This window comes from Sander lucioperca, chromosome 2 (genome assembly GCF_008315115.2).
Source record: "Sander lucioperca isolate FBNREF2018 chromosome 2, SLUC_FBN_1.2, whole genome shotgun sequence".
NCBI classification, from domain to species: Eukaryota; Metazoa; Chordata; class Actinopteri; order Perciformes; family Percidae; genus Sander; species Sander lucioperca.
In genome coordinates, this window is record NC_050174.1 from 8736649 (window position 1) to 8750094 (window position 13446).

At 42.6% G+C, this 13446-nt stretch overlaps 1 protein-coding gene across 1 annotated transcript; it reads right to left on the bottom strand.

Annotated features, from left to right (window-relative positions):
* Positions 1 to 10717: 10717 nt before the first annotated feature.
* Positions 10718 to 12518, bottom strand: gadd45ga (growth arrest and DNA-damage-inducible, gamma a). The gene is made up of 4 exons (XM_031305776.2): positions 12236 to 12518; positions 12029 to 12130; positions 11704 to 11914; positions 10718 to 11527 (listed from the first exon to the last, which is right to left on the bottom strand). The coding sequence occupies exons 1-4, from the start codon at positions 12286 to 12288 to the stop codon at positions 11414 to 11416; spliced, it is 480 nt and encodes a 159-aa protein (XP_031161636.1). The 5' UTR covers positions 12289 to 12518; the 3' UTR covers positions 10718 to 11413.
* Positions 12519 to 13446: the final 928 nt, after the last annotated feature.

Here is a 13446-nt window from a genome sequence, read left to right on the forward strand (position 1 = left end):
CTTTGTCACTTTCCAAGTCAGACGTCAGTGAGAGTTTGCCTTGCTCCGGGGCTGTGAATACAGCTTGCCCACACAGAGCCCCCATGTATATCTGCATATTAGTGGCCACCCACACACATGCTGCACACAGTACAAGATACTGTAAAAGAAATTATTATTTAATAAAGACAAACAGCAGATGCATAACTTCCTAATTCCTCCTTCTTGCATACAGTACAGTACAGTACAGAATAGCACATGCAGGCATGCATGCGTGCAGAAAGCAGCTACACGCTCTGATACAAAAGATCTACACAAACAGCCGCACACATGTATGCAAACTGAGAAACATACAGATGCTCATTGACTCATAAACCAAGTGAGATCTTTTGTCTGTGGTCTGTGTCCATGTCTGTGAGCACATGCATGCCGGTGTTTGTGTGCAACAGAAACAGATTGGTTTAGAGTCAATGTACAGTAGTTGCTGGGTAGAGTTGAGGAGTCTGCAGAGGATGTTGTGGTTGGCTAGCTCCTTTCTTTGTTTCTTAAACTGTCTGTCTGAAACTGCGCTGTTAGACTGGGACAAATGAGATTCATATTGGACTCAAGAAAGAAAAGGTTTTTCTAACTATTTTTCTTCCACTTGATTTGCCTTTCGCACCACTAAATGCAGTACAACAAACTGGACCTGGGTTCATTGTCTCTGTCAGCCACCACTCACGTTTCTAAAGTGGCCTTAAGCAAGACACTGAATCCTCAGCTCCACAGAGGGCTGTTCTCAATCTCATTTGACTTCCCAGTGCGGAAGTCTAGAGGTCACATTTCCCTGTCCATATTAATGCTAAAGGTGAACTGTCACTCAATTACTACTTCCCCGTTTTCCAGTGATTAAGCAAACGTGATTGTACTCGCATGCTTTGTGGATTGTGTGTGGACAAAAAAAAATAAAAGGGGATTACTGATTAGATTACTTCTCTCCTGTCCTTAGGGCACGTTTAGCTGAAGAGCTGCTTGTGGATTTAAGACAGAAGCAACAAAGGATAGACAGATAACAAAGACATCCCTGTTTTAAGGAAATAAACAGTAAAACACACACACTAGTATAAAGCTACTGTTATACTTGCTGCAGCTGCATCCTGTGTGGCAGGTAACACGTGGCTCCTACTGTATATCGGCTCTCACTTACACACACATGCGCACACACACAACAAGAAAACACACAAAAACACAGAGCATGTTTACACTCCTTTCAATCTTTACACATCTGCAAATATATGAAAATGTTTGCAAATCACCGGTATTGGTAAACAATCAGAAAAAGTAGTAGTAGTAGACCACATGGACAAAACACACACACACACACACACACACACACACACCAGGACTGATAAACCGTGCAATAAAAATGTGACTGTGCACTACTGCCTGACTGTAAATATATTTTACTATTTATTCTCTTTACGTATATTTATTTATTGTTTGTCTATCTGTGTCTTGTACTTGTCCCCCCATCCCTTGCTGCTGCAACAGTGTGAATTTCCCCATTGCGGGATTAATAAAGGATAATGAATCTTTTTCCTTGTGTGAGTTTACCACATTTTATAATTGGGTGGAAAGCAGAGCTTCTGTTTTCTGTGTGTGTCCACAATGATAAAGTGAATTGATTGAAATAAACTAAACTAAATAAAGTGAGTGCTAACTGGAAGACAACAAGTTCCTGATGGTAAAGGAACCTAAAACAGGTGACAGAACCAGCAATCAACCAGCAGTCATAACAATAACAGCTGTATAAGGAAAACACACATATGACTATATGTACACTGGTGCATGTGCAAACACAAAAACACACACTCAGGATACTACTTTTAGTGGGTCAGTTGCTCATGCGCAGACACACAGCCTCGAGCCTGAGGTCAAGAAATGAAAGTGATGAAAGACTGTCACAACAACAAAAATAAGAGCAATCTTAAGAAGTATGTTCAGCATTTATACAGTAACAAACAATCCAGGCACGCACAAAATACACAGACAGATGCACACAAATACACTCCTCATAACCCTTCATTGGGAGATAAGACTGTCGATTTTTAATTGGCTTAGTGCCGTGTGTTTGTTTGATCCTGGTATTATTGCCTAGTGTGTTTTCTTCCTTGAGTGAGCTGATTAAAAAATCTCCCCTTGTCAACACGCTGCCAGATAGATACCACTATTTGATTAATTTACACACACAAACACATATGTCATAATCCCTGCCCACCCATTGGCTACCGTGTGAGCTCTGTTTCCAAAGCAACATTGGAATGCCCGGTGTTTGGCGCCGCCCCTTTCAGGAAGGAACCGCATGTAAACAAACCCAGCATGTGCAGCACTGAGTGCTCCCTCTGACTCTGTAGTAAACAAAGCGTGACTCTAGGTGCAGGCAGACTGAGGCTGACCTCTAGGATTACATGTTATTCTGCTGCCTTTAAGGACTTTGCATATTTGTAGGACATGTTGTTTGTGTGTGACTTTATGACATGGAATCATCAAACCTGAGCTAGATTTTACAGATAGAGAAAACCCACAGGAAAACAGGAAATGTGTGTTAAACTGTATGTGTAAGTTAGGTAACCAAAAGGTGTGCAGCAAGTCAACAACAGTCCTACATCAGTGTGAAGCAGGTGCATCACACATATGACAGCAGTGTCAGTGACCTGTCCTCTAGCGTCACATCTTTCCCCTACGCTTGTCATTTTACGGGATGTCCAGCCTTTTTTGTGTGTTTACTTCTACAGCCTAGATAACGCAACATGGCCTTTACTCTGCAGGCCAGCAGCTAAAGGTAAACAAGTTCAGGAGATTTAGCACTCAGTGGTACATAACAGCTAAGACAATTGACTATGGTATAGCCTCAGTGTCTGTACTATAAAGTCCTCCTCTGTAAGTGGAAACAGAAGGGGACCAAAATAACAAGGTTTATAAAGAACATAACAGCAGATAAACACATTCATAACAGTGATCAAAATAACCACGCGCTGAGACACCTATCCCATTGAGCAAGAACTCCCAACAACCAATCCGATTTCTGTTACCAACAGCAACAACTCCTGTTTATTCCTGCCTGTAGCTAATCCTGCCCTCTGATTGGCTGGTACCAGAGCCTTGGAGCACAGCCCCTTCCCCCCTCTCCCTCTCTCTCTGTCTGTCCCTCCATCCCTACAGATTAAGTAACACCGGCAAAACAAAAAGAGCTTATTTTTGTTTTCCATCAATGACAGCGCACCCACACAAACACAGGGCTTCTGTTTAGATGCAAAGGTATTTGCTTTATGATAGCACAGCGAAATGTAGAGGAACAGAGATAGGAGAGTGGGAGAGGAGGCGGGATAAATTGAACCACTGTTGCCATGCACCCTCTGTGTGTTACTAGGTAGTATAGTATGGTATGTTGCTATGAAAAAAAAACCCAAGTGCAAGAAAGAGGGGCAATTGCATCAGTCCCTTGAAAAGTTCTTGAAAACATGTCTCTCTCCTTTTGTACCCAGTGCAAAATTCTAATTGCACTTTTAAATCATCCTCTGGGAGGAATTTCAAATTGAAATGCTGCACATGCTACGATGTGCAAACGTAGATCTGTTCTCTCATGCATGAAAGAGACTCAAAATCTTCTCAGTATTTTTGCTCATGACTCTATCTCATTGTTTTGATGCATGATCGCTGTTTATCAGCTTGTTCCTCTTTGCTGCTGCTGGCAGTTAAGACAAAGAGTGAGAACATGCAGCCAGCTGCTGTTTGTTTTGATCTGTCAGTGAGGCTGTTGTTAGAGTAAAGGCAACATTAGATAAGATATGTTGCCAAGAACATGGTCAGTCCAGGTCTGACATTATTATGCAATACCTTAGTGGTCCAAGGAGCATCTTTTTAACTCCTCAAAAAACATGTAAGCCCCACATGTGTATAGAAAAACTGAAAACATGTTGTGGTCAATTCAATGTTCAACCTTATCACCAAGGTTATCACCTTTGTTGTCGTGCCACGTATAAGTGTTTGTGTGTGTGGATGTGTTTGTGTGTGCACAGTGTTCATGACCTACCATTATGCATTTACACACACACACACACTTTTAAAGAAAGTCAACTTGTTTGTGCATTAGCAGGAGGCTGTTATGCTGCATCATCATTCCCCTAAAAACCCTGACCTGTAATGGAGTGACGACATGGCACAAGCAAACAAGGCCAAGATCCTCCTCTACCGTTTTCTGCACTTCTCTATCTGCTCTATCTCTTCTGTTTTCTTCATATCCTGACATCTTTCCTCCCCTCTCTCTCTTTGTCTTCCACTCTTTTTCTCCTTTTCTCCCTGTGTCAAGGCAGGCCATGTCCCCGGCTGCTCTGCCTCTCTACAGGTTTCTAATTAGCATGTGCACTGAAAGCAGAGAGGCAGTCTGGCAGTCACACTGTTTACTCTCTGCTCTTGCTCTCTCTTGCTCTCTCTTGCTCTCTCTTGCTCGCTCACCCTCTCTCCATAAAAAGAATGTCAGCCTGCCTTGACACCTTTCCACTGGCTGTAACCAAGCACATTGAACGGCCTTAAAATAGGAACATACAGCGTGTTAATTGTATTTTCAGTTTCTTTTCCTTTTTCTTTTTCTTTCTTTGTTTCTTGCTTGCACAGAATCCTGATGTGACTAAACAATAAATACTCAGTGGACAGAGTCTTCCTGTTTCTCTTCTTCTTTTCTGTGTGTATGTGGCACATGTGTGTTTATGCTCTAACATTGCTCATCAATTAAACAATCCTGAAGAGTTAGATTGGGTGTTGCCTCTTCAGACACTACTTTGTTTAGGCTGACATAGTCTTACACATCAGCGTAATGGAATTTGGAATTTGGAATACGCCATGCATGCATGTCTCTATCTCTTTCTTTTTACGCTCTTTCTATTTATCCTTGAATCAACCCAGCCATCCAGTCTGCCCTCTCTGTCTGCATGTTAGGACAGAGCAGAGACTGTAAAATCAGATGAGCATAAGCTTGTAACTTCCCCACATGTTATTTGTATGTCTGTTTGTCAGCAGTATTCACCTCCCCTTCTCCACGCTGCACTTCTATGGCCTTGCCTTCCGCCGGCCTACTGCTCTGTACTTGAGGATTGTGGGCTGTGAGAGTGGATTCCTGACATGGCTCTGAGTACATGTGCTTCTGGAAGGATAAGCTCAGCTATGTTAGTAATGTGTCAACCCCGGGGAGGTAACAGGCTGCTCCCCATATTTGGCAAATCACTTAACTTTGCCCCACCTTAGCCAGACTGGCAGCCACAGTAAACCAGAAAATATGAATAGAATGCCGAGGCAGACAGGGGATAAGGAAAAAGGCACAAGTGAGAAATACATGCTAACATTCATTAAATACTATAGTCTTTAGTGATTGACAAAAAACATGGAGGTTTTATTTTAAGTCATTTGACACTATATTTGGCTAATTTTCTCTCTTCTCTCCTCTGTTCTTTACTGTTTTTGAAAAAACCAGGTGTAGACTATACGACTCTGAGACTCTCTGAGCTGTTTCAAAGGTCCTGAAATAGCCTTTGCATTTTAAACTTATCTAATTGCAGCTTATTTAAAGAGGCAAGCCCAAACCCCAGCCTCAATTGATCAATGCATTTGCCATCAGAACACTCTGGACTTGGGTCACATTCTTGATTCATTTAAGAGGGTTACTTGTTTACTCATCTAAGAGTGTTTCTTGTTTTTCAGTATTTTGCATGATTGTTGTGATAGTGTTCAGTTCATGTGAAATACCATGAGGCGGGATCAAATAAGAAATCTGGCACTTGGACCACGATCTGAGTTTAGCTTTATGGCAAAAAGGGCAATGAGGGCACACACATAATCTTGTTTAAGCTAATAATATAGCTTTGCACTCAGAAATCACACATTTTATCCAGTCAATCCATCCAGTTGCTACTGAACAAACACCCTGATGCAATCCCAGGGCAATTTTGCAGACGTACCAGTTTGAAAACAAACATCCAAATGATTATATCCTGCACAAATACTGAAGGGATTACAGTATTTTCCACATTTATAGTGATGCCCTGCTGATGTATTTGCCTAAGACAATAGTCTCATTGGTTTTAAGCAGAGAACCAAGAGTAGTGTATTTCACATTAACAGCAGTAAAGTTAGTTGATGATCTAATCTGCAATGACCTGCTGTGTGCATGTCATTCTACCCCCCCAAGGGGACAGAGTGGATCTAAGTGTAGGTCAGGTGTGTGTGTGTGTGTGTGTGTGTGTGTGTGTGTGTGTGTGTGTGTGTGTGTGTGTGTGTGTGTGTGTGTGTGTGTGTGTGTGTGTGTGTGTGTGTGCGTGTATGTAACCTGGTCACCCTCCCCTTGGCTCACACACACAGCTGTTTTACTCTGATTATAGGCTCTGTAGAACAACAACTGCGATCATTTCTTCTGAACTACGAGGTTTGGATCATGTGATCTCATCCTTCTGAGTGTGGTACGGACATCCCAGGTGCCCAGGTGTGTGTGTGTGTGTGTGTGTGTGTGTGTGTGTGTGTGTGTGTGTGTGTGTGTGTGTGTGTGTGTGTGTGTGTGTGTGTGTGTGTGTACATGTGTATGCTTCAAAATGTACAGCTACCTCAGCCTAACCGCAACCACGAAACTCAGAAACCACCAGGTCATACTGAGAGATTGATAGTGATTTCTCACAAACAGCAGCCTTGGTGTGTGTACATGTTGTTGAACTGGAATCACCTTGGCCACCGCAGCGATGAGAAATTCCCTGCACTGTTAATCTAAGAGCTCCTGAAAGTTGCATATTGTGTTGGCTCACCACACGGCCTCTGAGGCATGAGCTCACTGTAAATTGAGCAACAGCAGGAGCAGAAGCAGCTAGCAGGCAGCTTGTTTCTCCTTTGAGTGACACACGCTTAGATTAGAGACACCCAACACCAGCCATCCATTTATCTATCTCTCTCCTCTGCCTGCCAGAGCCAGCTGGGCCATGAGCTCATGGTACCAATCTGACCATACGAGAGAGAAAGAGAGAGAGAGAGAGGCTCAGAGCTGGGTGGGGTGAGAGGGAATGATGCTTGCCAGCTCATCATGTAATCTCATTTTGCTGTGGTTACTGTAAGTGAGATGGAGCAGGGAATAGGAAGAAGGAACCACAGTTCCCTATGAAAGTAATGGCTCTGGGAAGGGCGGAGTATCATTCTACCAAAGTCCCTCTGAAGCGTTTAACATTTACAGTTGAACCACAAGTCTGGGAATCATATCCCAATATGGAAACACATTCTGTAACATTTCACCTGGGTTAAAATAGTCAGACAGCAACATTGTGTGGTATTATAACACCACAGGACAAGGTTTGTACCAATATCTTAAATATTAACATTGTGCATTTGATTTCGTTTCTCAATATGGTCTAAGCAAGGCGTATAACATAAGCATTATCAATGCCATATACCTCAGAAATCCTCAGATTCAACTGTACGCAAGCATTTTTCTCACTTATTTTCTTTGACTTTTGACAGGCTTGTCGTGTTCTGAATGTATGTTCAATAGAAGGGGGTTTAAGATTGTGGGAATTTTAGTGAACTTTATTAAAACAAACACGAAAACGTTAGTGTGGAAGAAAGGAAACTACTTTTCAGATTCAGTCGGTGTAGTGTGAAAGGGCTGCAGAAACTTTGAATTTCAATTTCTGACTAATCCTGCTCTTAACTACACCTTACTAAGTTTTAAAGAAATAGTTAAACACTTTGGGAAATAATCTTATTCCCTTTCTTCCTGAGATTTAGATGACTGTTTGTTCAATATGAAGCTAGAGCCAGCACCTGAAATCTTGTTGTCACTCCAGGAAGTCACCACACCCAATAAATACTACAGCACATAATCCCCTCAATTAGTCCTTTTTACACTTACAACATACAACGAGTTAATTAGTGAGCTTTAGTGGTGCTGGTATAGGGGGATGTTACCTTTGGAGAGAGCCAGGCTAGCTGTTTCCCACTATTCCCATTCTTTATGCTAAGGGAAACTAACCGGCTGCAGGCTTCAGCTTCATATTGACAGATATGAGTGTGGTATCGATCCTTTTATTTAACTTTCGTCGAGAGAGTGAATAAGTGTATTTCCCAAACTGACAAACATTCCTTTAAGAACTTAAGTTATGAGTTGAATACCCTTTAATCATCTAAGTAAATGTTGTGTCTGTAGTAGTAGATCCATCAGGGATAAAGTGAATTATTTGTCTGGGTTTATGGCCCATGTGTAAGAGAGGAAAACTCATTATCAGCATTTCATATAGAGAAAAAAGGAATGGATAGCACTCAGGAGTAAACTGCTGCTTGATGTTTGCCATCTTTCTGTGCCAGAGTTGAAAACACTAATGTTTCTGAGTCAGAGCACGCATCTGTCTGGTCTCGCTCCCTTCCTTTCAGTCTAACATAGCTCTAGATCTCTGGCTCAGACCTCGCGCAGACAGTCGGTTTGTCTCCACAGTCTGGACTGTTGCTCCAGGCTTTGGCACCACAGCCATCACAGGGAGAATGTGTTTGTTAATTCCATATAAATAGCAGCAGCAGCAGCAAAGGCAAGGAACCCTTTACAGTAGTCTGATGTTTTTTTTGCTCTCTACTGGCCCACATACACCTGTCGCCAGAAGGAACATAGCATAAAAAAGGATGTTGTTGTCCTTTAGTCTTGCAAAGGGCTTGCATACATTGCTGCTACAGAAATTAGGGTTGAGATAGCAGATAATGCAGGCCTGAGTGATGCTGTCTTTGATAAATAGGGTCTGATCCATCACAAAGACCATCAACGTAACTATCATCCAAAGTAGGTCAAGGATTTAGTCAACAATACACTTACTCCTTTTTATTGGAACTACTATACACTTAGCCAACGCTACTTTGTTTACCCGGAGCACATAATAAAACAGTCAACATTTATATTCTCGAGAAAATGGGTCTTATCTGGGGCATTAAATATTTTTATTTTTTTTCCAAAAACAGGTCAAGTTTTGACACAATGCCACTGCTATTGTTGCTGGTAGCCTTTTCTTTCATGGCAGAAAACAGAAAAGGCTGCCCGAAGAACACTGACCGCCAGAGACGAAAAACCCTGAATATTTTGAGTGCTTTTGGAAACGTGTTAGATAAGAAAATCTCTTTTCAGTCATTTGCTGTTCACAGTATAGGAACATTTTACACATGTCGCAATCTTCCCCGTGAGTTGCCTGGGACCTTTATAGGTCATTTTCACAAGATATTGTATTTCAACTTTCACTCAGACACAAGCTTCATGTTTGATCATAGTAGAGTCTAGAGTGCAGCAACTACAATTAGTCAGCACAAGCCACATTGGTCTTCATATCAGTGTCTCACAAGTTCTTCCCAATCTAGTTTTGACAGCGCATTTAAGAAAATGACTAGTTTTGTTTTATAGTAATTTACTTGGGTCTCCCTTATGCCTAACAGTGCAGAAATTAATGCACATGGAAAGTCCCTTTATTGCTTCTCTACAACTTTTTTTTGTAATTCTGTCTGAGTAAAGCTTCCTTTGTTCTTAGAACTCTGAGCAATTACCTGAGATCAGTCTTAGCTTGTGTGTGTGTGTGTGTGTGTGTGTGTGTGTGTGTGTGTGTGTGTGTGTGTGTGTGTGTGAGCATGTATGTGTGTGTGTGAGTGTGCACATACAGATTTCTGTTCATGCTTGCGAGAACTTGTGTGTTCATGCGTGCACACATGCAGGGTATGACCAGCGGTTGGCTGTGACCAGCGAGGGGCTGCCAAGACAAAGCCAGATGAGTTCCTCTGAAGTCTGCTCTCTCTTTGATGTGGGCAGCCCTTTACTGTCAGTCTCAGCTCAGAGCCAACCGCAATGCTCACACACTTCCCCTTACCTGCTACTAGTGATCTCACTGACCCTCATTCTGCTACAGCTCAGCTCCATTTCCAGTCCATTTTCTATTGTGTGATGACACACAGCTGTGTGTGCACGTGTGTGTCTACAGGAATACAAAAGCACTATTTTCCCCATGCGTGTTGCCTAATGGTTTGCATGAATTTTGTAAGCCATTGCAGGATTCATTAAACGGACCTTTCATGCATGACAAATAAGAATATGCAATGCTGTATTTCCCCACAGTGAATCTGTGATATGTAAAGTTTGAGTAAGGTTGCAATGCTTTACAGCAAAAAAAAGTTGGGTTATTAACACCATACAGTCTCCAATTTCCACTTGGATGCACAAAACTACAACTAAGCACACTACCCACTGAAACACAGACCTCTCTAGCCTCAGCTGCCTGTGTACAGAAAACAAAAGAAAGCTCTCTCCTGCAGGCCCCCCAGCCTCAGCCTCTGCCTTGATTCTGGCTGCAGCGATTGTGCAAGCTGTCGCAAAAGGCAGCTGGTCTATGAGCAGTATAAGGTCAGTGCCTGGAAATTGCACGTCACAAACATCACTATGTTGAAACTTCTCTACTCTATCTCTCCATTTAATCTCTCTCACACAACCACCTGACTTTCTGTCAGCCACCCCCATTTTACTTTTTCTCTTTTACTGGGTAATTGATATCATGCAACACTTCCTGGTATTTCTATAGGCCTATATGTGCAAGCATGCTGTAATTTCCCACACCCTGCTGCATCTTTGCTAACCTAAGGTTTGGTGAGTGCCAATGGTCTGCTAAAGCTTAATGCAAAGGATAAATAACATTTCTGACAAGAGACCATGACATTGATTTCAAATGTTTATTCACAAAACATTAAAAATGAGTACAATTCAAACAATATTGCATATTTGTCTGCATATTTCAAAGTAATAATAATAGTCCGTGAGAAAGTGTCACAGGTTCAGACACAGCTCAAATCAGGATTTGCAAGCAAAGTCTCTGCTTATTCCAAGAACTTCCTGATAGCTGCACTATAAAAAGAAAAGTAAAGTCCATTTAGACATTTTTAGACACCCTCTTCTGAACCAGCATCTTCCTTGTTCCCCTCTGATGAGATTCAGTCCAGCCTCTGCACTTTCACAAGTCCATTTCTTGCAAGGTCTCTGTGACCTGCTGTGCTCAGTTCCCCATTGCCTTTTAACTAGGACAGCAACAGGGACGCCACTTATCAATTATTCATGCACTTTGCAGTACATTCCAAATCCTTCTGTGTCCATCAGGCTTTCTGTCCATTCCACATTCACCTGACCCAGTCTGCACTTGACCTCTGAACTTGAACCCTTCCTCAGGGTAATCCAGAACCAACGTGCTGACCCAGAATGCACTGGTAGGTTGTGCTCTTGCAGGGGGTTACAGCCACAGCCCCTTAATCCAGAAAGTGAGGCAGAAAGGCTTCACAACCCTAACTGAGGCTCAGCTCCTTACTTTCTTTTCATCATCTTCATCATCATCATGTGAAGCATTGTTAGTGGAATGTCACTTCAGCGCTCTGGGAGCGTGATGGTGGGCACCCAGTCATACACACTGCGGCTCTCCTCACAGAACAGACTCAGCTTGTCCAGAGCGGGGTCTTTCCATGGGTTTGCACTGGGGCTCTGAAATAAAAAAGAATAAGATATTTAGAATCAGAACACCTGAAACAGACATATAGGCTGTGTAGACATGCAGTAACTTGGCAGCATGTGCAGAGCATTCAGACATAGGAGTGATGCATGCATGATTCACTGGCTACCAGCTCCTGACTGATGAGTGGGTGCTCCCGGGAACGTACCGTGACAAGAATGCAGTGCGCGTCCTTGGGCTCGCCGGTCTCGTCTGCGCTCACGAGGTCGGCCAGGCGCTCGATATCATTGACACGCACCACGTTGATGTCGTTGTCGAAGCAGAAAGCCTGGATGAGGGTGAAGTGGATCTGGAGAGCAATGTCACACTCGTACTCCTCATCGGTGGCGAGCACGCAGAATGCCACGCTGTCTGGGTCACTGTGGAAAGGACAAGAGCCAACGTCACAAAACATTCTTTCATGCGTAGGCTTAAAACAAAGACAATTGTAAAAGACAATTGTAGTTAAACGTTTCACGAATTGCAATACTTACACATTCATGACTTTAGCAGATTCATAAACTCCAACTGTCAGGTAGTCCTGCTTCTTAGCAGCGACCAGCAGCTCTTCCAGGGCTGCGCCTGCACTTTGCACCCTTGACAAAAAAATACACATCATCAGAACACTGCGCACTTGGTAAACAGGTATTAAAACATTCAATATAACAGAATACAGTTATATCCATGGGTAAAATATTTACCTATCTGCGTTTTCCATTGTGTTCTCTTGTCCGCGGATCTCTTCCAGAGTCATAGTTATAATCCAAGCGCGATCGGGATTTTGCAGTGAACAGAAAAGGCTGTGTAGTTCTCTATGTAGTCTCTTGCGTTATTCTGAGCTCGGAACAGTCTTTGGGTGGATTTATAGCAGGTCAGCGTAGTTTCTCGACAAGGGGCGGTCTTTTCCGCTCATGCCTCCTACCATTGGCTCAGAGCAGCCGGTATGAGGAAAGCAAAAGTCCCCGGGCAGTTACGTTGAGCATGTTGACAACCCCACGTGGGGCAGGATTACAACCTTTCTTGAAATGCCCCCCACCCACCACCGATTCCCTCTTGCCTTGTCAACATCCAACATCTCCACAATAACTCAAACTTAAAGTAAAGTCCTGTTTACGGTGTCTATCTCTGCAGATAGGCTACTAACACAATACAACCCACTGTGGCTTCAATTGCCCACCTGAATATCACACAGTAAATAACAGTGTGGCATATTTATGACCTACATTTATAATGCATACATATAAATCATGTGGTATTAAACATTTGCTTTTGAAGAATAAACAGAAATATTTTTAGTATCCCTATTATTATTATTATTTTTTTTTTTTTTTTAAGAATGTGATTGTTTGTATTATGATGATCACAGGTGGAGGTCGTAGTTTATTCACCGTGTTGATCATCACTGAATGGAAGGAACCCTGCCTTGTGTTTGGTGGTTATATGATTGGCACCATGTGATGTTTTTCCATGACAGTTATAAAACCATGTCAGACCATCGTCCTACAGGTGATAATGAATCTGAATATCAGATTAGAAGAAAGGAAAGTTGTAGAAAAAAACAACAGTGGAATCGGTAGTGAAATGAATCGATCCCATGATAAACTCTGGAACAATCTTTTAAGGACTGGACTTCCCCAGCGTGGGGAATCACTGCTGTGTTATATATAGCCCATCCAAACTTTCCCTGATGTCTAGTCTTGTCTTGCCCTCAATAAACAGCTTGTTAAAGGTAAACTGGTTACTCAACGCTGTGTTTGCTGTCTGTCCGGGAGTTACAGAACGTTCTCGCGAGCGAGACCGGTGTCCCGGAAAACCTGTCCTGACCCAAATAGGGCGAGATGTCTTGATGGCGACATGTGTTTAGAGGGGTGACCAAAACAGCTTGAGACGGCACACGCCACTTTTTGTTCCC